A 26,837-nucleotide genomic window follows, 5' to 3' on the forward strand; every position below is an offset into this window, starting at 1 on the left:
CATATGAAACTTGAACTAGACATCACATTAAGAAAAATAATCGCTACTTTTTGAGTTCATTGTGCAGTTTAAAAAAAATGTCTTAGTTGCACCCTCTACACATTAATTCACAAAACAGCTCCAGTTGACCACTTCACCAAAGGTTTGAGGCAAATGTAACAACACTAGACCTACAAAAAGTCTCTGGAGCCCCACTCTAAACTCAACAGGAAGTTGGCCATTTTTAATTTCCTTTACGATGTTGCCTCCTTTATGGCCTTTCATAAAGGTAGTATTTTCTCAAAGTAGCTTTTAATCTTCTCTACTTTCGATGCTCATTTTAGCTGTTCACAGCTCTAGTTTAAATATGACATAAATGAAAGATTAAGTTGTTCAAAAACAAGTGTCTTCATATTTTTTGTTAAAGTATTATAAAGGAGAGTTGATGGTGTCTCACCAGCCACTGTTGACCAAAGAAACTGAGATGGAACTGAGAAGCAAATTACATTTGGACTCGCTGATGATAGCCTCAACGTTGGCTCCAGGTGATATGACAACAAACTCTCGTAACCCGTACCTGTCACAAGAGAAGGAAACAAATGTCTTGACTTGATTATCTTCAGCTTCACATTTACCAAAAGAGCTGTCATGCACAAAATCTTGACTTGATTATCTTCAGCTTCACATTTACCAAAAGAGCTGTCATGCACAAAATCTGTCTGCATTTTCCGTTTGTGGTGGCTGTGTCTAAGTTGGTCATTAAGTGACAGAAGGGTCAAATATAACCACAAGGACGAGTTCCGTGGAATCAATATCATTCAACAATATTTAACATTTTAAAGTAATTTCTCCATGAAAAGTGAATATCCGCTGTTTGCATATTCACAGTTTAAATCGTTAAAATTACAATTGCAGTCAATCAATGCTGTATGTGCCTTTATGAGACTTGACACATGATGCTGTGGTAAAGTTGACAGTATTCTTTATTTGACAAATATTCATTGATAATAGGATCCAAGAAATTGCAGAAACAGGTGCTAAAACTCACCATCTGACCAAGCAGTGGGCTCGAGGAGGGAAGTCATAATTGGTGCACAAAAGCTCCTGCATTGCGAAGGGAAAGGGAGCTGCAAACAAATAAAATTGTCTTGTCATTATGAATGAATTAACAATGGACCTAAACTATGATTTACATTATACAGTGGGTACAGAAAATATTCAGACCCCTTGAAATTGTTCATTTTCTGTGTCATTGCAGCCATTTGTCAAAACCAAAAAACGTCATTTTATTTCTCATTAACATACACTGAGCACTCCACATTGACAGAAAAAACAGAATTGAAGATATTTTTGCATATTTATTAAAAAAGAAAAACTGATATATCATATGATCATAAGTATTCACACCCTGACATTTTATTGAGTAGCTGCACCCTTTTGAGTGAGTACAGCCATGAGTCTTCTTGGGAATGATGGAGCAAGTTTTTCACACCTGGATTTGGGGATCTATGCCATTTTTCCTTGCATATCTTCTACAGTTCTGTCAGGTTGGATGGTGAACGTTGGTGGACAGCCATTTTCAGGTCCCTCCAGAGATGCTCAATGGGGTTTATATCAGGGCTCTGGTGGGGATAGTCAAGAACAGTCCCAGAGTTGTTCTGAACCCACGGCTTTGTTATTTTAGCTCTGTGCTTCGGGTCATTGTCCTGTTGAAAGGTAAACCTTCGGCCCAGTCGGAGGTCCTGAGCACTCTGGCAGAGGTTTTCCTCCAGTATATAACTGTACATGACCGCATTCATCTTTCCTTCAATTGCAACCAGTCATCCTGGCATTGCAGCTGAAAACGACCCCCAGAACATGATGCTCCCAGCACCATGTTTCGCTGTAGAGATTGTATTGGGCAGGTGATGAGCAGTGCCACTTTTTCTCCACACATACTGCTTACAATTGACACCAAAAAGTTCAATCTTGGTCTCATCAGACCATACAGTCTTATTTATCATAGTCTGGGAGTCATTCATGTGATTTTTACCAAACTCTTATGTGGGCATGCTTGTGTTTTGCACTGAGGAGAGGCTTCCGTAGGGCCACTCTGCCATAAAGCCCCGACTGGTGGAGGGCGCAGTGTTAGTTGACTGTGGAACTTTCTCCCATCTCCCTATTGCATCTCTGGAGCTCAGCCACAGTGATCTTTGGGTTCTTCTTTACCCTCTCTTGCCAAGGCTCTTCCCCCACAATTGCTCAGTTTGGCTGGATGGCCAGGTCTAGGAAGAGTTGTGATCGTCCCAAACTTCTTCCATTTGAGGATTATGGAGGCCACTGTGCTCTTAGGAACTTTGAGTGCTGCAGAAATTCTTCTGTAAACTTGGCCAGATCTGTGCTTTGCCACAATATCTGTCTCTGATCACAAAATTTCAAGGGTCTGAATACTTTCCATACCTTACCATATATACATATATACACACATACATACACTCCAGATCAAAATCTGAAGACCAGTTAAAAATTGCAAGAATTTGCATTTTGCACTGTTGTATCTTAAGAAGGTTCTACGTAGAGTTCCAAAATGCAAAAAGAAGAAATGGGAACAAGAGACCAAATGTTTTGAGCATGCAATTTATTGAAAATAAGTTAACTGAAATAGGATGTTCAACAGCTGATCAAAAGTTTAAGACCACATCCTTTAAAAGCCCAATACCTGTGCAAAAATGTTGATTCCATGTAATTTTCTGTCAATCACACTGTCAAGACCTCTTGATGGGAAAAGCAAAAAAAAACTCACTGGCACTGAGCCGGAGGATCCGAACGGCTGTCCGTCAAGAGACGGGATGATTCTCATCCCAAATTAAGGCCATTACTGGTGCTGACTGCTGTCCAATAACCACCAGAAAAACCTCTGCAAAGGAACGGCTTCAAAAACAAAAAACGTCTTCAAAGGCCACGGCTCCTTCAACGCCACAAAATTGCCCGTTTGGCCTTTGCAAGGGAGCACCAAACATGGGACGTTCAAAGTTGGAAGAAAGTTTTATTCTCTGGTGAGAAAAACTTTAAGCTTAATGGTCCTTATGGCTTCCAACGCTACTGGCATGACAAGGAGATGCCACCTGAGATTTTTTCAACACGGCACAGCGGAGGGGGCGCCATCATGATCCGGGGTGCTTTTTTCCTTCAATGGAACAATGGAGCTCCAGGTTGCGCAGGGGCGTCAAAAACAACAGCTGCCTACGTGGAGATGTTGCAGCAGGCATCCCTCATCACTGAGGGTCCTCGTCTGTGTGGTGATGACTGGGTTTTTCAGCAGGATAATGCTGCAATTCACAATGCCCGTCTGACAAAGGATTTTTTTCAGGAGAATAACATCACTCTTTTTGATCATCCTGCATGTCCCCCTGATCTAAATCCAATTGAGAACATTTGGGGATGGATGGCAAGGGAAGTTTACAAAAATTGACATCAGTTCCAGACAGTGGATATCCTTTGTGAAGCCATCTTCACCACTTGGAGCAACATTCCTACAAGCCTTTTGGAAACACTCGCATCAAGCATGCCAACACGAATTTTTGAAGTGATCAACAATAATGGTGGAGCTACTCATTACTGAGTCTGTTTTGGAGACTTTAATTTCTTTAATTTAAACTTTTGATCAGCTGATGAACAGCCTAAATTATGTTAAATTGTTCTTTTCAATCAATTGCATGCTCAAAACATTTGGTCTCTTGTTCCCATTTCTTCTTTTTGCATTTTGAAACTCTACTTAGAACAACCTTTTTAAGATACAACAGTGCAAAATGCAAATTTTTGCAATTTTTTAACACTGGTCTTAAGATTGTGATCAGGAGTGTGTACACACACACGCACACCCCCGCACACCCACACACACGTGTGTGTAAAATCAAATTACCCTTGAGAAATAGAGAAAAGAAAGACCATAGAGAAAAGAAAGACCATACCTTCCTCCAATTCAGTATTTGTATTGTTCTCATGCTTTTGCACCAATGCATAGTGGGTTATGGAGAACTTAAAATCTACAAAATTAATCTCCTGAGATTTCTCCTCCCAAGTGCCACTCGAATAGTCACCCTGCGTAAACAAAGAAGGCCCACTGTCAAGACAACAACCATCAGTAATGTTTAGCCTGACATTTTAGGTTTTTAATCAATTTACCTTTTCTTTTGACAACTTCCTTGTTGAGTTTCCAATTAGTTTCCATTCATTTAAAACTTCTTCAACCCTGGATACAAACCTTTTGTAAAAAAAAAAAAAAAAAAAAAAAGAAAAAAGAAAAAAGAACAAAAAAAAAAACATGAATAATAGACCAAAATGACACAAAACAATTTACATAGAACAGAGAATGCGCAGGCAGGAGCAGATACGGTTCCATAGCAACCTTCTTTATGGTTATTTTTAAAACAATTGCTTCGAACTTTCTGGCAATGGCATTGTAGGTGATAAAGCACTGCAAATTGTTATGATAGTTAACAACAGAATTGTGTCACATACCTGCATGTGCAAGAAATTCTCAAGTCATAACCTTTAAGTCTCAAGCAAGTACCAAGTTACTGTATTTGGGGGGGGGGTGTGGGAAATCAAGCAAATCAAGTCACACTTAATTTCAAGCCAGTCAAGTCATTACTTGGTTCAAGCAAGTCTTAAATTGAGTCATACAATCATGTTCAGTCACAACATAATAGTGAAAATATTTTTTCCTCTGATCATTACACAAAAAAGTATTCATCAACCTAAAAGAATATTTCTAAATATAGAATGTATTTTTATTAACATTTGCATGAGTGTTTTGAACTGCTAATTTATATCTAACACTATTTACTGTAATGAGAAATATTGAAATATTATGTATTTGGGTATAAATGTGTGTAATCATCAGATTTAAAAACTACATACTTTGTTTTTGGTGCCATCGGGTGAATGAAAAGGATTCATTGTGTGCACTGTTGGTTGTCGCTTATGAAATTCACTCAAGTTGACATGCATTAGTTTACGGGGGCCATGCCATGTCAAACATGGCAACATGGCAGACTCACTTGTGAACAGAAAAACTCAAAATACAGTTTATTTATAGATTTCTATGCTTAAATCCTGATTTTTTTTTAACAGTATAGTTTCAAGATTAGTCTGCAGTAGGACTGCCACAAACGATTATTTTGCTAGCCAACTAATCACCAACAGTAATCGTGATTAGTCGACTTCTGTCGACTGATCAGATGTAAATAGGGGCATATAGCATCAGCAAGCAGTCGGTCTTATAATCATCATCATTAGCTTATAGCAGGGGTGTTTAAACTACTGTATTTTCCGGACTATAAGTCACTCCGGAGTACGAGTCGCACGAGCCATAAAACGCATAAGAAGAAAAAAACATTTTTGGAGGAAATTGTGCGCTTAGTACACATCATATTCACAGAACTATTATGGTAACTTTTAGCTAACATTCACACATGTAGTATACAAGAAAAATAACTTTAAATTCAACAAAACGGTTGTAGATCGATTAAATAAGTCTTTTATTTATAACCGACCATGTAGAATGTTTCCAAGTCTCCAAAAGTATTTTTGTATTCAGTCGTAATTATGTCTTCATCTCCTCTGCGCTCGGCTCCTCCGTGTGGCTGCATGATGCAATACCCCAGCCTGAGGCAAGCAACTGCCGGTTTGTGGTTCATTCTGGTTCAACCATCGTCTTTAAGTAACTTAAACAATTATGTGTAATGAGCATGCAACATTTATATACAAGCTGAATTGTGTATGAATGTGTGTTGTTGATTGAACATACTAATCGCTATTGCTAATGCTAATCGCGATTACTAATCGTTAGCATGTCTGCCTGTTTGTGGTTCATTCTTGTTCAACCATCGTCTGACACTAACTTAGACAATTGTGTGTATTGACATTTATATACGAGCTGAATTGTGGATGATTGTAGGTTGTTGACTGAACATATTAATCGCTATTGCTAATGCTAATCGCGATCGCTAATCGTTAGAATAGGCTCATCTTGTTCATGTCTATGAAAATACATGGTGTATGTAATGTATAGATTTATAGTATTTTCTGTTTCTTGTGCAGTTTCACAATATAAGCAGGCAACGTCGCTGCACACCTGGAGTCTGTGGAGTTTGTGAATGTTTAGCGGTTTGGATAAGCTAGCTTCCTCAACTAGCAAGGCCATAGCAGTCAAATTGTCTTTTTATCATATTATCTTAATTACTTATTTAACAAAACATTAGATTTTAAACGTTTAAATTATTCATACATTTTAATATCTTATAGGATTTATCTTATGTTTCTTTATGTGTGACCTATATCTTTGCTACTGTAACAATGAAAATTTCCCCACTGTGGGATCAATAAAGGCATTCTTATCTTATCTTATCTTATCTTTATGTGGGTTACAGTAACGTGAAATGATATATAGGTAATTGTAATTGCTTGTTCGTGCTGACTTGCATTTATGATGTTTTGCCTCCCTCTGCAGGCACTTTAGCGCTAAATTTGATATATTGCCCACCTGTAGTTATTTCACATACAGGCTGATGACGTGACATTACATTTTATCAAGGTTGGTGTTAAAAAGTCTGAGTGCTAAAAGTTTTCACTTTCTTATCTGTGAATCTATCAACATTCCACTGTCTATTAGTGATCACCCAGCTATGAGATGATCCCCGAGAGAGAAAGTCATCAATGGAGGAGCCATTCTGGCTTATCATCATAGCTGCAGTCTACCAGAAAGAAGAAGCATTGAGGAGCCACATTGAGAAAAAGTGCCATATTTTATATATATTTTAACTCCAGATGCTGAGAGATGTGTGCTGCATGTGTGCTTCCTTTTCAATAAAAAAAATGTACACATTTGTAAATAGTTGCTGCTTTTTCAAGCATCTTGTGTAAAAATTCACTTAAATTTGTAGGAAACGTTTAGTTAATTGTTAACTAATGAGGTTTTGAGCAAACAAATTTGAACTTTTATCGCAACTTTTTGAAAAATTGCCCGCAAAATCAGGCATTTTTAGACCGCAACAATGGAGCGCTTCCATTGGTCAGCCCTCCAGGTTGCTGATTGGCTCGCTGGTTTCCCCTTCACTTACGGAGCACCGACTGGAACACCGTGTCCGTGTGAGGAGAAACAAATCGCGCGTGAGCAGTTTCGGTGCTGCTACATGTGAATGTTCAATTGAATCTGGCGGCACGATTCAATTCAAGTCAATTTACTTGGCGCGGGCGGGCGCGGTTGCGTGTGGGACGGTGCGGATGATGTGGGGGGACGCGGAGAAAAGCAATGAAAATATGCCCACTCGTCGCGGCTAAAACAAATGAACCTCATTCCCTCTTCGCCTTGTGGCAGCCAGCATCGGGAAGTATTACGTCACACAGAGCATTCTGTACATTTGGTGGGTCTTGCGGGGAGTGCAAAATGAAGTAAAATTATCGTTGTGGTTTGTGGACATCCCGAGCTATATGACACGGCCAGTTACAACTCCCAAGACAAGTAAAAAAGAGACCAGGTTTGGAGAACCGTGAGCGAGGAGCTTGTTTGTATTGGTATGTTTTGACTTTCTTTAATATTTTACAGCTGATGAACTTTACCAAGACGTCAATATTGTTTGCATTCGCTTTAGCACAGTGTCGGTCACTTGATTGCGAAGTCGAAACCTTTTTGTTTTGTTTTGCCAGTCGTCTACTACCAAGCAAAGCCCCTCCCCTCTCCAATGTGCGCGAATGAAGTGACTACGGCATTCAGGTTTCAAATTTCCCGCGGTCAAATGCTTGCGGTCCTTGTTCACCTTCTTTTTCTTCATCTCATTCTTCCTTTTCTTCTCCCCTTGACCAGAGGGGTCAAATGAACTTGGACAGAGGGGTCAAATGTGGCGTTTGAGACTAGAGCCCTAGCTGTAGCAACCTTGTCAATGAAAACCAGCTAGAATCTATTGCACATTTCAGGGGACGAGTCCATGCACGTTGGTTGACGGGGCTTCAGTACAGAGTCAATTGTTTTAAATTGGGCAATTTGGCGATTTTCCTGAATCAGACATGACAAGTGGTCTCTCTTGGACTCCTTCACCTTTCTCTGGTAACGACGCCAGCAGTCCTTTAAGATTTGATAAGAGACCTGCAGCCTGTCTCTTTTTCCACCTGTGTTCAGCTCTGCGGCATTCCTGTTTAGCTGCGCGAGTGCTCTCATTAAACCATGGCTCCGGTCTAATTTTTTGCCGCATATTTTTTAATGGAGCCACAGAGTAAAAAATAATAAGGCAAGATGAATGGAACCAAGTGCTGAGTTCCTATGTGTTTGAAGAGGGAACATAAAGCTGATCAAAGGCATCAGAGAACTGACTAGCAGTGAGGTGGTTAAAAACCCAGCCCGACTCGAGGCGCTCCGGATCTTCATCTTTGCTTTGTTCTTCTTTTGATTTATACTCACAAAAAAATTCAAACCCTCATAATTTTGATTCATACTCACAAGAAATTCAAACCCTTACAATTTTGATTTGTACTACAGATAGACCGATATGCTTTTTTCAGGGCCAATACCGATACCGATTATTAATAGTCAAGGAGGTCGATAACAGATATTTTGAAATAGGAATGCTCCGATCGTTCGGGCACCGATAATGATTGGCCGATTTTCATGAAAAATTACGTGATCGGCACATTCAATCAAAGCCGATCAAAAAATCTGATCAGCCGCAGCTCATGCTTCGCAGCCTACAGTCTCTCATAGACCAGCAAGCGAGCAGTGTTGCTCCCATCCACGGAGGCGCACAACAATAACAGTTAAACATGTCTCCTCTGTAGAGTTTGCGTCTTGTAATATATGCCATGAAAAGGTATGGCCACAAGTTTCAACACAATCAACTTAATCCGACATTTGTAGAACAAGCAATTGGAAGACTATGGTGAGTTTACGAGGTTCACTGCATTGAAGCAGCAGCAACAATCAAATGGCAGCTAACGCAGCCCATGCTAACCAACTCAAACCCATATCTGCGCGACAGGCAAAAGGCAACGCAAATAACCAGGAAAATAATGGCATTTAACGGACTTGATGACCAACCTCAGTGGTGGAAGACACCGGATTCCGCCGTCTGTTCGCCCACTTTGAGCCTCGCTAGCTACGTGCTACCGGGACACAAATACTTCACAGGCGTAGCTCCACCAGAGAGTGTATTGTCACATTGAAAGTTTCCTAAAAGAAGGTCTATTATCCAGTTTAAGTTTTACAAGTGTTAAATGGAGCTTGGATGTCAGTCCTGTGTCGATGTTGAGTCTAACAAGGGAGTTTTTCGCTCGTGTACGGCTTTTAATGACAATTTTCGAACGAGGCATTTGTATTCCAAAAGACAAAATACACGTGGTATTGAGCTATAATGCACGAACATGCAGAAAACTATGACCGATAATAAATGGGCGACCGAGTTTGGGGTTTATGGCACACACGCTGCAACTTGTTATGCATGATGCGTTACTGTCACAGCGCAGTATAAGTGGCATTATTGCCACAGGGAGACACATTGTAGGTTACTCATGGGCAACAGACCCACTATGTCATTTTATAATTCACAAAAAGATTAACTGACTTTTTTCTCATTGACAAATGCACAAGATAGTTTGTCTACGCACAAGACAAGAAACCAAGTTCCTGAGTTGTTTCGATTTAGGAACTCATTAAATAGTTTAATCACGTGAAGCCTGCATGTGACAATTTTTTCTACTTTGATTATGCAATGTTTAGGTGGCATGTTATTTATTTGACTTTTTGCATAATTAAGTATTTTGAGACTGCTGATTATTTTTGATCCGTTAAAAACTGTTACTAAAAGCTGTTTTTTCAATTATCTTTGTGACTGAGTAATTGTTGTATTGTGCCAGCAACGGTCTTGTATGTTTTCATGCTTTTGAAAATATATATAGATTTTTGTCAAGATTACGGCAATAGTATGGCTGTTTTTTTTTCAGATATTGCATAATAGCAATCACCATAAATAAATTGAAAAATATACAGGTATTCCATGTGATTGGAATCGGTATCGGCCGATCTCACTCATGCATGATCGGTATCGGTGTCATAAAACCTGAATGGAACATCCCTAATTTCGAGCCGATATTCATTTTAAGTGAAAAGGAAAACATTGGCATCAAAAGGAAAAAAAAAAGGAACATTTACTCTTAACTTCATATTTGTCAACTTGTACGTTTTCCCCATAGTTTAAAACGTTCTTTGATTATTTCAAATGGTGTGCGCCATATAACAATTTTTGTACGGGGAAAATCTTTTGGGAAAACTCGTTTTTTGTTATACCGATCTTGTCTTGCCCATTTTGGCTCTGATCCGGAGTGTCCGTTAGCGATTCCGACTGCGAACTTCGGCCAACTTTCACGAGCAAAGTTCCTCCCCCCGTTGAGCGATAAACACTGCGTCAGTTTCTATATAGAAATATCCGTTGCGTTTTCCCCATCTCTCCCGGTGAGCGATAAATACTGTGTAAGATTATATATAGATACTGTGTACGATTATATACAGAAATGTACGAGCAAATTACAACTTTTGTAAGGTTCAGCACAGCCCGGGGTTGACAATGTAACTTTGTTATAACGTCTTCAAGCACGTATATTGAACAATGTTTCAAGTTTGCATAATGATGATTTTTTTTTTTTAATCATTACAAGAAATTTTTGACAGTATAAATCTCTGTTATAAAATTCTAACAAAAAGTTCAGGGAGCTCCCAGGATTGTCAGCATGTCTTTGTTTTGATTTCCATAGTTTCAAATTGATTCATTATTGGCCAGCAGAGGTTTGAAAAGGCAGATGCTGATATTCGTCAAAAAGCCAAATATCGGTGCTGCTAATCGGTCGGGCCAATGTCTATCCCTTATTTGTACTCACAAAAAAAAATTGTCAAACCCTCACAATTTTGATTTGTATTCAGAGGTTAATAATTAAAACACAAACAATTACAGATACAAATTATTAATCCCGCATATGCCTTTTTGACAGCTATCTCACTACATATTAACTCACCAAATTACGTGATAAAACACACAAGGAAACACACCAAAAATGTCATGATGCACGTTTAGTGACATTAAAGGCTGAGTACGATATTTCTCTCGAAAGATCGAACGCAATGTGTTTTTATAATTGGACGACAAGCTGAGTTGTAATCATTCTGAACTGCTACAACGTGTGTATGTTTCAAGTAAACGTACAAGCAAGGCAGTATAACCACAATACCTTTCCCACTCAGACGCGGTGGTGAAATCCGTGATCTCGAACACTTCTGATTCGAACTGGAATAGAGAATAATGGCTTTAAACACGGATACTCTGTAGTTCAATTAAGTGATAGCGGGATCAACTTTTACGTTATTTTCTTTAATGATTTACGCCTTCTTATTTTAACTCACATCAGTGACGGTGGCCATGTTGACGTTGTCAAGCTTGTGCAGCTTCTCCTCCTCCTCCTCCGCCGTCGTCGTCGTCGTCTTCGTCTTCTTCTTCTTCTTCTTCGTCTTCTTCTTCTTCTTCGTCTTCTTCGTCTTCTTCGTCTTCTTCGTCTTCTTCTTCTTCTTCTTCTTCTTCTTCTACTTCTTCTTCTTCTTCTTCTTCTTCTTCTTCTTCTTCTTCTTCTTCTTCATCTTCTTCTTCTTCTTCTTCTTCTTCTTCTTCTTCTTCTTCTTCTTCTTCTTCTTCTTCGTCTTTGTCTTTGTCTTTGTCTTCGTCTTCTTCTTCGTTGTCGTCGTCGTCTTCTTCTTTTTCTTCTTCGGCCCAATCCCAATACCCACACTTGCACCCTTGTGCCCTTCACTTGCGCGTTCCCGCGAAGGGTACGAGTGCGTAGGGCGTCCCAATTCTGCGAAGTGCACTGTCGCCCCGCCTCCTTTTGCGCGACACATTTGGCCTTGCCCGCACTTTAAAGTCCACATCCATGGTCCCTTATTACCCACAATTCATGGCGGATTTTACCAAAACAGCGGGAAAGTGACGACAATCACTGGAATTTCTGTAGCCGTGCCGGAAAAAATGACCCTGCAACTGTAAGTACCCAATTATTACAAGGTTGTGAGTATAACAATTAAATAAATGAATATGTGCATTTTAAAATCGAAATTTATATTCATCGTTTACTTAGGTATTTTGTCCTAATTTAGCTGCCGTACTTAACAACCTTCTGCGCATGCGCTGCATATCGCGCAGAGCCGCAAATAGTCCAAATATTGGACAGTGGACTTTGAATCAATGATAGTATACTGTTATCACTGCGAGTTGGATACACTGTTTTTTAAAGAGAACGTTTTCTACAACTTATGGTGTAGCGTAACATTCTTGGAGCCTGTCCCAGGATACCTGGAGGGCTACTTTGAAGTTAGTGGTATATACGGCTCTGATTCTCTTGACATGCTCTGAGGACTCCTGACCGAGCCACTTGACTAGGAGATCTAACTCCTGACTGTATGTGAGATCAACGTCTTCGGTTGCATTCAAGAACGACGACTGCCATGCTCTAAAGTTTTCTGGAGTGTCATCAAATTTAAAAAGCCCCCGTTGTGATTAACTCTCTTCGTGCAAGGAATTTAGCAGTCTGCCATCGGTGTATCACGATTGTGGGAAGCATGGTAACTATGCTCCACATAGTCTCTTGGTGGTATGACAGATGTTTCATCTTTTACATACGTTTTCCTGTGTGCTGGTGGAGAGTGGTATTGTTCGGAGACCCTTGAGTTGAAGAATGACTGTGTCCTTGCAGGTTGAACATGTGACTTCAGCTGGGTCTGGTGTTGCACGTACTGCATAGTTCTCTCTCTAACCACTTGTAGTGGGACTGCGCTCTTAACGCTTTCTGCTTTGCCTTGTTCGATGGCCACAGCTGCTTCTAGAACTTATGCTGTAGCTGTTAGAACTATAACCTGTAGCGGCTGCCACTTCCTTCTCCATCTCCAGCACCTCTAAATCTAAGATAGGATAAGATAAGAATGCCTTTATTGATCCCACAGTGGGGAAATTTTCATTGTTACAGCAGCAAAGATATAGGTCACAAAGGGACGGCGGCATAATGTGGCCATTAATGTATAACATTGACGGCAAACATTTAGGATCAAACCTATGTAAATATACGCAGTAACATGTGTATATACACATGTATATACACACCAACCTACATCTACATAAAAAGTATGAGGAACACTTCGGCCTGTACATAGTACAGAGGAAAAAATACTCTAAGTAAGTGACAGTGCTGCAGTGCTATAGTGAAATGTAAGGGACAGCATTGGATAAAAATAAAACTAGACTAACAGTAGTGGGGAATGTTGAGTATTGCACGGTATTACAGTAGTGGGGAATATTGGGTATTGCACGATATGAGCTCAGGTGCAGGACTGCACAATTGCACTAATGTCCGCCAGTTTGAAGAGACTACACAATGTTCTTGTTAAAGAGTCTTGACAGCAGCAGGCAAGAAGGAACGGCGGAATCTCTCCTTTGCACAGCGAGGGTGTAACAGTCTGTCACTGAAGGAGCTGTGGAGTGCTATTAGGTTGCCCTGGAGGGGGTGGTCCGGGTTGTCCAGCATTGATGACAGCTTGGCCAACATCCTCCTGTCCCCCACCGAGTCCACAGAGTCCAGGGAGCAGCCCAGGACAGAGCCGGCCCTCCTGACCAGTTTGTCCAGCCGCTTCTTGTCCCGGGCCGAGACGCCGCCTGCCCAGGTGACCACTCCCTGGAAGATGACCGATGCAACCACTGAGTCATAAAAGTTCCTGAGGAGTGTCCCCTGAACCCCAAAAGACCTCAGTCTCCTGAGTAGGAAGAGTCTGCTCTGACTCTTCCTATAGAGGGCGTCTGTGTTGTCGCACCAGTCCAGTTTATTGTTCAGATGAACACCCAGGTACTTGTAAGTTGAGACTCTCTCAACATCTGTTCCCCGGATATTCACTGGTGCAGGTGAAGAGTGCTGGCGCCTACCGAAATCCACCACCATTGCTTTGGATTTCCACGCATTGATCAGGAGGCAGTTCTGCTGGCACCAGTCCACAAAACCCTGAGTAAGTTGTCTGTACTCCCGATCATCTCCGCCTGTGATGAGGCCGACAATCGCAGAGTCGTCAGAGAACTTCTGCAGGTGACAGGTAGGGGTGTTGTAGTTGAAGTCCGAGGTGTAGAGGGTGAACAGGAAGGGAGCCAAGACAGTTCCCTGTGGGGCCCACGTGCTACAGAGGAGCACGTCAGACACACAGTCCTGTGTCGTCACATACTGTGGCCGGTTTGTGAGGTAGTCCTGGATCCATGTGGTGAGGTGGTGGGCCACCCCCGCCCGCTCCAGCTTGTCTCCCAGTAGGGTGGGCTGGATGGTGTTGAAAGCACTGGAGAAATCAAAGAACATGATCCTCACAGTGCTCCCCGCATTCTCCAGGTGGGAGAGTGAAGTGTGGAGGAGGTAGATGATGGCATCATCCACACTGATGCCAGGCTGATATGCGAACTGGAGTGGGTACATTGAGGAGCTCACCAGGGGGCGCAGGTGGACAAGGACCAGTCTCTCCAGGGTCTTCATCAGGTGAGACGTCAGCGCCACTGGTCTGAAGCTGTTGAGCTCCTTCGGGTGGGGGGTCTGCCTCTAGTGCTGCTTTTTCTAATTCCAACTTTGCTCGTTGTTTCTTTATTTCCAATTGTCTCTTACTGTAGCATTTAGCATTTGTAGCTTCAGCAGAGACTCTTGCCAAGATGGCTGCTTCCAGTACACTGGACCTTGAGGATAACTTGGATGAGTGTTTGAAGCTAGAGCTAGCTTTGGATGATGCTTTTGCTTCAGAGTTAGCTCTTTCTTCTTGGGAGTCGTCCATCGCTGTGTTGTGAATTGTATCTTCCACCAACTGCTGATATGGCTTTTCACTATACTGTCATCACTACGTGTTGGATACACTCTGTATGTTAACGCAGGTCAACAGCAACCCAAACTCAATATTCATGAGCCATGAAACTGAGCGTCTTGCTCCTTTTATTACGGTCGTCTTGACAGCTTAAAGTGAACAACTGTGACATCAGCCCGATTAAAATGTTGAGTGAAACTAAAAATGAACACAAATAAAATATGCGTTAGCTTTCGCTAAACAAATAAATGCACCACAAATTGACTAGTGCATAAAATAACCAGACATAAATGCAAGCCTGAGCTGTTACCGAGGTAAACGAGCCGTTTTCACTATCCTTTCATATGCTAATTAGATCGTTAGCACTAACTTAGCAGCTTTGCTATGCAAATGCCGAGTGCACTGAGCTAGCGAGTTTCACACTTAGCAAAATCCATCTCCAAAACAGATCTCTAAACACTTCTAACCACAATCAAACTTACAGCCATTGCTTTCGAAGGTGTATGAAAAATAAATATAACACAGGAGGAGCAGCGAGGATGATTAGGGCAGGCTTTCTGCGGCACGTCTCTCTGACTGAATATGGCAACTTCTACCCATAATACATTGCGGCTACTGACTTTGTTCTCATGAAATGCAAGTAAACAAATGTTTACTGGATAGAAATTATTTTAAACACAATGACCTTTTAGCATAAAATAAAAACCATGAATTATGACGTTTGCTTTTTTAATAACAATATGTTATTAAAAGTTGTTTTAATTTATTTTTAACCTCTATGAAACACATTTTAAACTATTACTGTGGGTAGAACAGATAGGAATGTTTACAATAAATTGGATTAAAGCCTTTCTATTGCAAACTGATTCCATATGGTTCCATTGTGGCAGTAAAAAGGAGCGCACACGTCTGACTGGTTTACACATCTTTATTCCTTGACTGCAAACAATAGACCTCACACAATTCAATATTGCGCCAAAAAAACATTCACACAAAAGAACACACCCCGAACTGTATGCCTGCTGGGTGAGAGACAAGGTCCTAAAGTCCGCCACACAGCTGCCCCCCCAACACCCAGAAGGACACTCAACACAAAATAGGTGGCGCAGGTGAAACCTGTCAGGCAGGGGGCCCAGGCGAAACAGGAGCAGGACGATACTCAACCCCGTCACACGGAAGTGAGGCTGGGAGCTTCGGAGGATGACCATGGCGAGGGACCCGAGCCGGCAACAGCACATCGCCTGCAACCAAATGAGCCGGCTTGAGCCTGTCCAAAGAGACATGCTCCCTACGCCCACCCATATCAAGCACGAAACATTTGTCATCGTGCTCAAGCACCCTAAACGGGCCGTCATACGGCGGTTGTAGGGGCGACCGGTGGGCGTCGTGGCGCACAAAAACAAAACGGGCAGACATAAGCACAGACGGCACGAACACCTTCGGAACACAATGGTGAACAGGTGCAGCAGTCGGGCATTCCCGATGAACGGGTAAAGGGTCGAGCGTCGGAACCGTCGGGCAGAAATTCACCGGGGACGCGAAGTGGCTGACCGAACACCAACTCGGCCGGAGCTGTGTTAAGATCTTCCTTCGGAGCCGAACGTAGCCCAAGCAAAACCCAAGGAAGACGGTCGACCCAGTTACCATCCGAAAGCAAAGCCCACAGCGCAACTTTCAGAGACCGATGAAAACGTTAACACAACGCGTTAGCCTGCGGGTGGTAAGCAGTAGTGCGGTGCACCTGAACACCCAAGCACTCCGCCATAGTAGACCAGAGCTCCGACACAAACTGAGGCCCCCTGTCCGAGGTGATATCGGACGGTATGCCAAAACACGCAACCCAAGATGACAGGAACGTGCGGGCTATGTCCATCGAGATCATGGAGGACAGGGGAACTGCCTCTGGCCACCTAGTGGTCCGATCTACCATAGTGAGCAGATGTGTGAAGCCCTGTGACGGAGGGAGGTTGGCCTACCAGGTCCACGTGCACATGATCGAACCGCCTGGCCGGAATCGGGTTCAAGGTCCGCCCTGGTATGCCGGTGCACTTTGGCACGCTGACAAGCCAGGCATGCAGCCGCCCACCTCCTGACATCCCTATGCAGCCCGGGTCAGACAAACTTGGCCCCGACCAGCTTGACCAACGCACGAACGCCAGGGTGTGAGAGGGAGTGGATTGAGTCAAAAACCTGACACGCCATCCTAACGGAACCATAGTACGAGGGTGGCCCGTGGACACATCGCAGAGGAGAGCGGGTCTTCACACATCACCACATCCTCAAGCTTAAGAGCCGTACCCGCCGCTTTGAGGTTGTAGATGTCAGGATCACTGGACTGTTCGGCAGCCATCTCGGAAAAATCAATTCCGAGCTGGACCGGACATACAATTGCGCATGACAAACAATCATCCACAGGGTTACACTTGCCGGCCACATGCCGAATGTCAGTCGTAAACTCGGAAATCGCCGCCAATTGCCGCTGCTGACGGGCCGACCACGGTTCCGTAACCTTCGACATTGTGAACGTAAGCGGCCTATGATCCACATAAGCCGTGAAACGGCACCCCTCAAGAAGGAAACGAAAATGGCGCGTCGCAAGATACAGTTCCAGCAACTCTCTGTCAAAAACGCTGTACTTGCGTTCATTATCCCGCAGCTTACGACTGAAAAATGCAAGGGGCTGCCACACATTCGCCACGAGTTGCTCAACCATCTCCTCTACAGCTATATCGGACGCATCCGTAGTCAAGGCCACTTGTGCAGTGGAGATTGGGTGGACTAGGAGGGCTGCGCTTCCGAGGTCGTCTTTAGCATATTGAAAGGCCAATGCCCGCTGCGGAGACCACTCAATAGGATCTTTAGCGTTCTTATTTCTCAATGCACCGTACAGAGGCTGCAGGAGGTGGGCTGCACGAGGAAGGAACCGTTTATAAAAATTAACCATTCCCAAAAACTCCTGCAGCACCTTAACTGAGGCTGGGCAGGGGAAATCCACTACCGCCTGTACTTTGGTGGGCAATGGGACCGCTTTGTGCTGATATACGGTAGCCCAAGAAGTCAATCTCAGCGAGACCGGGTTCACGATCAGGCCATGCGAATCAGGGCGCTTGAAAACCTGCATTAGGTGCGACAGATGTACCTCCGGTGAAGGACTGGCCACCAGAATGTTGTCGAGATAGACGAACACAAAGTCGAGGTCGCGCAACAGAGAGGCCATCAATCTTTGAAAAGTCTGTGCTGCCGCCTTCAGTCCAAAAGGCATGCGCAGGAATTTAAAAAGCCCGTAAGGGGTTATTACTGCGGTTTTGGGCACGTCATCCGCCTGCACAGGCACTTGGTGGTAGCCACGGACCAAGTCCACTTTGGAATAAATGGTGGTGCCAGCCAAACGTGCGGAAAAATCCTGAATGTGTGGAATGGGTCGTGCGAGGTCACATTGTTAAGCCGACGAAAATCACCACAAAGCCACCAGGTACCATCACTTTTAGGCACCATGTGTAAGGGTGACGCAAACGGGCTGTTAGAATGCCTCACAATCCCCAAACGCTCCATTGTAGCAAACTCCTCCCTCGCAATTGCCAATTTTGCTGCGTCAAGGCGGCGCGCGCGGGCAAAATCTGGCAGGCCAACAGTGGGGATGAAATGTTCCACCCCGTGCATACTTTCCGCGGTGGAAAAAGCGGGAGTCGTTAGCGGAGGAAAATCAGTTGGCAAACGTTGAAAAACGTCGCCCGATGTCAAATAATTTGCGTGTGTTAATGGCCCAAGTACCCCAGCCGCGCAGGAAAAGTAGCGAAAGATACAGCGTCAATCAAATGGCGGTTAGCAACATCAACTACACTGTAAAAAAAAAACGTTGTTTTTACGGAAAAAAAACGGCAGCTGTGGTTGCCAAAATAATACTGTAAAAAATACGGCAGACTGTAAAACACATTACAGAATAACCTGTAAATTTTACAGTATAAAACTGTAATCCTCTACAAAAATTGACATGATAAACTGGTAAATTCAACACAATTTTGCAGCTAAATTAACACAACTATGCCTTTTATTCAAGACATTTTTCCCGTATAATTTACATGCAGCAGTTGCTTATTTTACATCTAATCCCATTCAATTTCACTGAAAAAAAACAGACGCAATACATTATTAAACAGTAAAAGCTTCATTAAAGGTCTGTGATTTTACTGAATTATTCTGCTTATTTTATTAAAACGTTGTTTCATGCAATATAATTTGTAGAATTAATTACGATGTTTTGTTGCGAAATAAACATCTACTTACTATCATTGAATTATTTCACGAAAGTCTTCATTAAATGAGTATTACTGGTAAATATGGACATACAGTCAAACTGACAATGTCTAACCAAGATTTTCATCTGTAATGTTTACTGTTAAAACTAAAACCACCAAAAGAAAAATTAATGGGACACAGATAAAAAGTAGACCGCTTCTATACTTGATGATTACATTTAAACTGCCGTGAGTTTTTGTTTGACTTTTACCAGAAATGGGAATAAAACTGTGACCTGTGGTATGCAGCAACTTAAAAAAAATACAATATCAATTTGTCATTTCAAACCCCAATTTTATTGTTTCAAAAAGATATGCAAAATACTTTCAGTTGTTTTTTTTTTTGTAACTATTGCTTTTCCGCTTGAAAAAATCTAACATTTGTAATAAGGACTTTACTAAAAAACAAATACACGTGCAACAAGACTGTCACAATATCTTCATCTGTAACATAGTAATGAAATCTTAATGCAAATCTTTTTGTCCATCTCGGGGGGGGGGGTCATTTTGACACTTGGTGTCGACTGAAAATGACATTACAGTTGCTCAGCTAAGAACCAATCATGACTCAGCTTCAGAAAACATGTGAGCTGTGATTGGTTGTTACCTGAGCAACTGGGATGACATTTTCAGTTGACAGAAAGTGACAAAATGGCCACCCCCTGAATTGGCTAAAAAACGGTGGATCTTACTGCTTAAGTTATATTCCACAAACGTAATATTAATCAGTATGCCGTGTTTAAGTAACCTTGGATCAAATTGGGGGCTCGGGTTCATGTGTAGACGGCACAGCTGCTCTTCTCCACTTCCATGCCATCTATGTTGATGGAGAAGTATCTAGGGAGGAAGAAAAACAAATAGATGAATAAAATACAGATTTAGAGACACACACAAAGACAGACACAGAAATTCACAAAACACACACATCAACACTGACAGACTGAGTCACAGATGCACTAAAACTCTGCACATTCATAAACAATCAAACTAACAACCATTTAAAGATGTTAATCTAGAATGTTTATCATTAAAGTTTAAAGAATGAACCTACCCCCAAAAAAGTTATATGACTGAGACATCACCCCAGAGGTCAGACCGTGACTTACTTGAGTCCAAATTCAGATGTCGCGCCACTCGTGATCAGATAGGTCTTGGATCAAGGTGAGGACTGTGGGGTTCAAGTGTAGACGGGAAGTCCTGTTCTTTTCTACTTTGATGCCCTTCTCAGGATTTATGGAGAAAAAGCACCTTGGGGAAATGGAATAGCAACAGACAAAATGTATTAATGATAAAGTGACTTCCAAAACAACTATAAAATATCACATCAAGCTACTTTTTACTTGTTTGTAGTTAACATTCAATACACAGTAAATGTTGGTTGACGAATCCAAAATGACACACCTCTGCAGGAACTCTAGGGTGGATGCCAGCTTGGATGGATAATGGATGTTGAAATTGAAGTAGCTTCCAAACATCACCGTGTGGAAGTAAAACAGGATTGCCCTAAAAAAGAGGGAATCACACACAAATGAAACAAATAGTTATGCACCTGAAACTTTTCTGGGCTCGGACAGTCAGACAGACTCAGATACACATACACAGGATATAGTTCACAACAAAAACAAGAACCAAGAATTCATCCAGACCTAAAAAGAAAACAGACCAACAAAGTGTTAACTTACCACAGACAATGATGGTAGGGGTCAAAGGGAGCTTGTCCATCTGGACTTCCTGTGCCAGACAGGTGTCCTCCAGATTAGAAAGCATCATCGCTTCAGTTTCTTCAAAATAGGCCATCAGCAGCAGGACCATTTCTTTTACCTATGAAAACAGGTAACAACCTCAAAAAGTTCCAGTTCTGGGTGGCTTGGCCAGAAAGCTTTGGACCCTCATTGACAGTACATGGCTTTGTCAGCGCATCGGACCCTTTGTACTTGAACTAAGTGATTCGTCGATTCAGATGTGTATATGTAAACCACTTATTTTTCTTGATGAAATATTTCAAATATGTCGTGACCCAAACAAGGCGGGAGACCCGGCTGACAAACATGAAAGAGATTTCAAAGCATTGAACACAGAGTTTACCTTAATGCCTTTGACGCCCTCCCCGTCTCCAGATGCGAGATCATTGATGGCTGAATTGTACGTTTCAGGAGTGCGCTGTTGACCACAGACATTGGGATCATTTTCAAACTCACTTCGTGTAGTTTCACAGTATCTACAAAAATACTTTGAACAATGAAAATTCTCTGTAAACCCCCCAATGACATGTGACCCAAGGTTGTCACCTGCAATGCTCCTTTAATGGTTTTCCCGCCCACAGAGATTCCATTCTCCTCCAGATCTTTCAAATCATCTAACATTTCTGAGAAAATCTTAGCACAGCCAAACCGTTTTAGGTCCTTCTCTCCGCACAACAACACAAGGGACATGACGTCTGTATTTGACCGCACATGAGCAGGCAAATTTGCCACAGATAGACAGCGATGACTTCTTTTTTTTTTTAGCAGAGCCAAGAGGATTCACGATTTCAAATGCATCCTGATACAAAATTAGCTTCAGGCAACCTGGATTTTCAAGGTAGAACTTGTTTGACTTAAAGGTTTGTCCCTTACATATCGTTTATGTTTTCCACCGAACATCCTCTGTGTTTGCGTGACATATGAGCAGTGAAAGATGATTTCTTGGTGAACACGTTTTTACAACCAATTACAGGACATGATATAGTTCGCCCTTCAACTATGTGCCCTTTCAAATGTTGTAGCAGCTCTTTTGCAGTCTGAAAATGGCGCGCGCATAGCGAAACGGCACATTTCAAATCTGTGACAACTGCTCTGCTGTGCGTCGGTTCGTGCACATTGTGTAAGCGGTAGAAATGAGCTTTGAAAGCGGTATACGTGCGAAATTACCGTTAGCAGTCGACGCTAACACACTGGAAAACACAACGTGGTTCATTTCAATGAACGCGGCAATGCATAACATAGTCTCTCAATGTTAGCAGTGATTTGCTACAAAAATGGCATGTAATCATGTTAAAGCTTGAATGCGCGGTTAAGATAGCTACTCACAAGGTGCAAAAGACCAGAGTACTATGACTAGTAGCTAAAGTCAGTTATCTTACCGCTCCTTGTCTCTGCTCATCCACGTCGCGGCTCCTCTTTCACCTTGCTGTCCTCTCCTCGTCTTCCACGCTTCTCCGTCGATTTACGAATTCCCGCCGGTTTTCTGCTACTCCGTTGTCTCGTCTTCCCTGCTATTGCGTTGTCTCGCGCTGTCTTAACTGCGACTGTGTCGTGTCTTCTCCCGCGTCGTGTTCGTCCCTATATTTCTACTCTTCACCTCTTTTTGTCGCTAGTTGTAACTTTTTGTGTCTTGCTGCTCCTCGCTAGTATTTCTGCTTTGGGTCAACTGCTCCCGCGTTAAGCAAACACCCTCCAATGACAGAAGAGTTCACAAACGGTGGCGCTCTGTGATTGGTACTTGCAATTTGAAATTCTAACAAGAATGATCGAAATCATCTACACACAGACCTTAATTTACGGCAGAAAAGTGTTTTGTAGGGCGAGGGTAGGCTGTATAAAAAAACCTCCTTTTTCTTGACCAATTATGTATCCTATAGTATGGTGCTGCTTTTTCTAACCACACACTGTATATATAATGTAAAACTAAACTAACATTACCTGATAAAAAAAATATATATATTGTAACCTTACTATAATATGATACAAAAATAGGGAACTGATTAACACATAAGAGCTGTCAATATATAGGCAATTTTTTACCATGATTACTACAGTTCTACTAGCTGTAGGTCTCAGTTCTAAACATGTTTATATTGAGTCTCAACGTTTTCATGTTATCATAATTACAAATTTAACTGGAAATCACAATATAGGAATTTGTAAAATGGTATACAATTAATTTCCGTTCTTTAAACCAATCCGTATTGTAATTTTAAATATATTGCATTGGTTCAAGTATTACAAGTTTTTGATGTATATTATACAGTAATATGTCAATTCTACAAGGAAATATGATCATTTTCACATACACTAACTGTAAAAATAACAATTATTAATTGTTCTTTCTTTTACAATATATTGCTTTAAAATATACACTGATTCATTGTTATTCCATTTACGGATTTTTAATGTCAGGATTTTACGGCATATTAATGTTAATTTCACGGTCATTTTTTACAGTGTAGCAGTCCATGTGCAAACAGAAAATCCGCGCCGATAATTGGAACCGTGATTGAGACAAAAATAAAGTTCCACTGGAAATCACGTCCGTGGAAGCACACAGTCACCAACCTGGAGCCAAAGTTGATGATGGGCGAGCCGTTAGCTGCACACAGGGACGGTCCACAGCCGCCAGCAGCCGTGTCCGCGGCGGTGAGCGTAACAGGCTGACTTGCGACCCGCTGTCCACCAAGAAACGTTTTCCTGATGATGAGTCTGTGATGAAGAGCAGCTCGCTTTCATTGCCGGCGCCCACAGCCGCTACTGAACGCCAGCGTTGGAGTTTCCCGGAGGCTCGTAGGTGCAGGGGGGAACACAACGCCGAGCCTTCGTGCCGAACCGCTGGTGGAAGAAACAGAGAGCCTTCTCGCGCCGCTTCCGTGTCACCACTCCGGCCAACAGTCGGGTCCGCGTTCGGCGTCGCTTCGCGATCGACCGCCACACTTTGCACCGCGCACCGCCTCATAGCCAGCAGAACTCGGTCAGCTTCTTCCGCCAAGCCCGGATAACCGCCGGTCGCCAGGCAAGAGGAGTTAGCCAACACCATACGCACCGAATGCGGCAGTTGCCGCAGGAAAATGTGCGGGAAAACGAATCCTCCCTCATCCGAGCCCAACAGCGACAGCATCTTGTCCATGAGGTCCACTGCTGTGCCATCGCCCAACCCGGGCAGAGAAAGGAGCCTGTCCGCTCTCTCAGAGTCCGATAAACTGAACCTCCTGAGCAGAAGCTGTTTGAGCACGTCGTATTTCCCGCTTTGTGGAGGTGCTCGCAAAAGCTGCATAACACCACGTGTAGTCGTTGGTCGAGGGACACCACGACCATGTAATACTTCGGCTCATCAGTGGCGATTCCTCGTAGGTGGAAAAGAGCTTCGACATGCTGTTCCCACGAAGCCGGGTCACTTTGCCAGAACTTTGGCAGCCTCGCGGTAGCGGCGACGGCTGCAAGTTGCGGGAGTTGGGGTCACAAGGGCGAGGAGGACACCTCTTCATCCGCTGTTCGAAACATGTTCGACGTCAGGGTCACCAATGTGGCATTAAAAAGGAGCGCACACGACTGACTGGTTAACATGTCTTTATTCCTTGACTGCCAACAATAGACTTCACACAAATCAATATTGCGCCAAAAAACATTAATAAGAACACGCCTGCTGGGTGAGAGACAAGGTCCTAAAGTCCTCCACTCCATATCCTTAAAAGTATATTCAAGAAAGTGGTAGGTTTAGACTTTTTGTTGAAATGTGATTATGAAAACACAAAATAAAAGTATTTGACTTTTATAAGCAAGTGTTAAAATACTGGGAAATGGCATTTACCCACAACTTTAATCCACAAGGTTCCACCTAATGGAACAACATGACAATAAGAATAAATGAAAAACTCTATTCAAACAAAGGTGGTGGACAAGGGAATAATATGTGGCTGACCTTATGTAAAATTCTGGATCAAATATACCACTTGACTCTTTTAATGCTAAGTATGGAATGCAATGTTCTTATAGAGAATATAGAAATATATGTCATGCTATTCCAGCCCCCTTAGCTCAACAAATTAAAAACACACTCTCATATTCAGACGTAAAGATAACTTTACCAAAAATTCAGATTGGCCAATATAAAATTGGAGATAAAAAATGCAATGATAAAGTCATTCAAACTAGATTCAAACAAATATTCTTTATTGATCTAGTAAAAGCTACAAACCTAAGAACTAGTGAAATAAATTGAAGAATTTCAAATAAACATGTTGAATTTATGAAATGGCCAATTCATCCAAAAGCTAAGTAGCTGCAATTCAAGATAATCCATAATTATTGTCCAGCTGCTGAGACTTTACACAAGAGATTTGGGTTTGATGTGGAGCCATGTGTTTTTTCATACAAACAATGAGACTATTGAACATCTTTTTTTACTCATGTCCAGTAGTCAAACTATTGTAACGTCCGAGTTTAGGGGCTTCCGAGGATCTCGTCAACAATAATAAGAACTTTGAAACTGTTTGGGGACGCTGCCCGTTTATCCATCCATTATCTATACCGCTTATCCTCACAAGGGTCGCGGGGCGTGCTGAAGCCTATCCCAGTTGTCTTTGGGCAGTAGGCGGGGGACACCCTGAACTGGTTGCCAGCCAATCGCAGGGCACACAGAGACAAACATCCGCACTCACAATCACACCTAGGGGCAATTTAGACAGTCCAATCAACTTACCATGCATGTTTTTGGAATGTAGGAGGAAACCGGAGTACCCGGAGAAAACCCACGCAGGCACGGGGAGAACATGCAAACTCCACACAGGGAGGCCGGAGCCGGGATCGAACCCACCACCTCTGAACTGTGAGGCGGACGTGCTAACCAGTCGACCACCGCTGCCCGTTTATTTTATTTTATTTATTTATTTATTTTTTTTAAACCTCTTTTATTACTCAGATTCAGAAAACAGATCGGACTGGTCGTTGTGAGCAGTTGTGATGTCATTTTTAGTCGACAGAAGACAAAATGGCCGGCCCCAGAGATGGCTGAAAACAAGTGCATTTTGCTGCTCAACTTATATTCCACAATGGAGTGGACACCTGGATAAACATTCCTGTGACTTGCCTGACGTAAACTGATCATTCTCAAGGTAATCGATCTTAGGGGGATGCAATTTGAAATAGACTTTGGGGCGCCTCTCGCCATGTGGTCTTGAAGGTTTTCAGGTGGGAAATAGACAAAGGAATTAGCTATTCAAGTGTACCCAATGCATATGTAATTATCAAGTTTGAATATTCATCCTGCTCCCCATAAGAAGGGAGACGCGAGACGGGAGGACCACGTGCGCGCCGCCGCAACTCAGAGAGCAACTTCTTTTGGCATCAGCTGTATTGGTCTCAATAAAATCTTGTTTCCGATCAACTGAATTGTCAGAGGAGTCTTTTTCATCATCAACTCAGCCTGGCCTTGCGTCGGCTCCGGACAGACGCATCGACTGACCGTGCTCATCTAAAGAAAATACACTACAATAGCATTCCCATAAAAAATGAAGTAAAATATTTAGGTAGGGCAGCACGGTGGTCGACTGGTTAGCACGTCCGCCTCACAGTTCAGAGGTCGTGGGTTCGATCCCGGCTCCCGCCTCCTTGCGTGGAGTTTGCATGTTCTCCCCGTGCCTGCGTGGGTTTTCTCCAGGTACTCCGGTTTCCTCCCACATTCCAAAAACATGCATGGTACGTTGATTGGACTCTCTAAATTGCCATTAGGTGTAATTGTGAGTGCGGCTGTTTGTCTCTGTGTGCCCTGCTGCCCGGCTGGCAACCAATTCAGGGTGTCCCCCGCCTACTGCCCGAAGACAGCTGGGATAGGCTCCAGCACGCCCCGCGACCCTTGTGAGGATAAGCGGTACCGATAATGGATGGATGGATATTTAGGTATCTTGATAACGAAAGATCAAAAAGTGAGAT

General features: G+C 42.6%; 4 protein-coding genes across 9 annotated transcripts in view; 1 reads left to right on the forward strand and 3 right to left on the reverse strand.

Annotated features, from left to right (window-relative positions):
• rab3gap1 (RAB3 GTPase activating protein subunit 1) overlaps positions 1–11,512 on the reverse strand; it is a 188,794-nt gene extending 177,282 nt beyond the window's left edge. For 3 of the 4 annotated variants that reach the window (XR_015089492.1, XR_015089493.1, XM_086051122.1), the window contains exons 1-6: positions 11,402–11,512; positions 11,230–11,285; positions 4,144–4,222; positions 3,930–4,059; positions 1,028–1,106; positions 437–556 (exon numbers count right to left, since the gene is read on the reverse strand). Coding sequence is in view for 1 of the 4 variants with exons in the window: in XM_086051122.1 (XP_085907248.1) it covers positions 437–556; positions 1,028–1,106; positions 3,930–4,059; positions 4,144–4,222; positions 11,230–11,285; positions 11,402–11,419 (482 nt within the window). In the remaining 3 variants the exon portion in view is untranslated. Of the gene's footprint in view, positions 1–436; positions 557–1,027; positions 1,107–3,929; positions 4,060–4,143; positions 4,223–11,229; positions 11,286–11,401 lie in introns of those variants that run through there. The other variant, XM_086051125.1, reaches the window with a different exon arrangement.
• A 234-nt stretch (positions 11,513–11,746) lies between these two features.
• ubxn4 (UBX domain protein 4) overlaps positions 11,747–26,837 on the forward strand; it is a 147,772-nt gene continuing 132,681 nt past the window's right edge. Inside the window, exon 1 of the mRNA XM_086051129.1 lies at positions 11,747–12,031. The gene's annotated coding sequence lies outside the window, so the exon portion shown is untranslated. The remainder of the gene's footprint in view (positions 12,032–26,837) is intronic.
• On the reverse strand, positions 15,963–24,509 carry LOC147136021 (uncharacterized). Its single transcript, XM_086051132.1, has 2 exons — positions 23,472–24,509; positions 15,963–16,104 (listed from the first exon to the last, which is right to left on the reverse strand). The coding sequence occupies exons 1-2, from the start codon at positions 24,181–24,183 to the stop codon at positions 15,983–15,985; spliced, it is 834 nt and encodes a 277-aa protein (XP_085907258.1). The 5' UTR covers positions 24,184–24,509; the 3' UTR covers positions 15,963–15,982.
• Positions 19,809–22,825, reverse strand: LOC147136022 (uncharacterized). Of its 3 annotated transcripts, none has more exons than XR_015089601.1 (6): positions 22,280–22,308; positions 21,244–21,533; positions 20,841–20,979; positions 20,560–20,661; positions 20,265–20,406; positions 19,809–19,995 (listed from the first exon to the last, which is right to left on the reverse strand). XR_015089601.1 is itself a non-coding variant. In XM_086051913.1 (6 exons), exons 1-4 carry the CDS (start codon positions 21,588–21,590, stop codon positions 20,633–20,635), a joined length of 387 nt encoding a protein of 128 aa, XP_085908039.1. In that variant the 5' UTR covers positions 21,591–22,825; the 3' UTR covers positions 19,811–19,995; positions 20,265–20,406; positions 20,560–20,632. The 3 variants fall into 3 exon arrangements, 1 of the variants encoding a protein (XP_085908039.1); XM_086051913.1 differs by having other exon boundaries at positions 19,811–19,995; positions 21,244–21,318; positions 21,447–22,825; XR_015089600.1 differs by having other exon boundaries at positions 19,814–19,995; positions 21,244–21,318; positions 22,280–22,825.

The sequence above is a fragment of the Filicampus tigris genome, chromosome 14 (genome assembly GCF_054856515.1).
Source record: "Filicampus tigris isolate MCC_2025a chromosome 14, RoL_Ftig_1.0, whole genome shotgun sequence".
Lineage (NCBI taxonomy): Eukaryota > Metazoa > Chordata > Actinopteri > Syngnathiformes > Syngnathidae > Filicampus > Filicampus tigris.

Bases quoted from the DNA above. Each gene is read 5' to 3' on its own strand.
- LOC147136022 (XM_086051913.1), bottom strand. From the start codon at position 21,590: ATGTCCCTTGTGTTGTTGTGCGGAGAGAAGGACCTAAAACGGTTTGGC. The intron at 21,319-21,446 runs GTGACAACCTTG...TGTGGTCAACAG, and splicing joins CCATTAAAGGAGCATTGCAG to CGCACTCCTGAAACGTACAA. The intron at 20,662-20,840 runs GTAAGTTAACAC...CCTCTTTTTTAG, and splicing joins CCCTACCATCATTGTCTGTG to GGCAATCCTGTTTTACTTCC.
- LOC147136021 (XM_086051132.1), bottom strand. From the start codon at position 24,183: ATGCAGCTTTTGCGAGCACCTCCACAAAGCGGGAAATACGACGTGCTC. The intron at 16,105-23,471 runs GTTGGTGACTGT...ATTTGGTTGCAG, and splicing joins ATCATCAACTTTGGCTCCAG to GCGATGTGCTGTTGCCGGCT.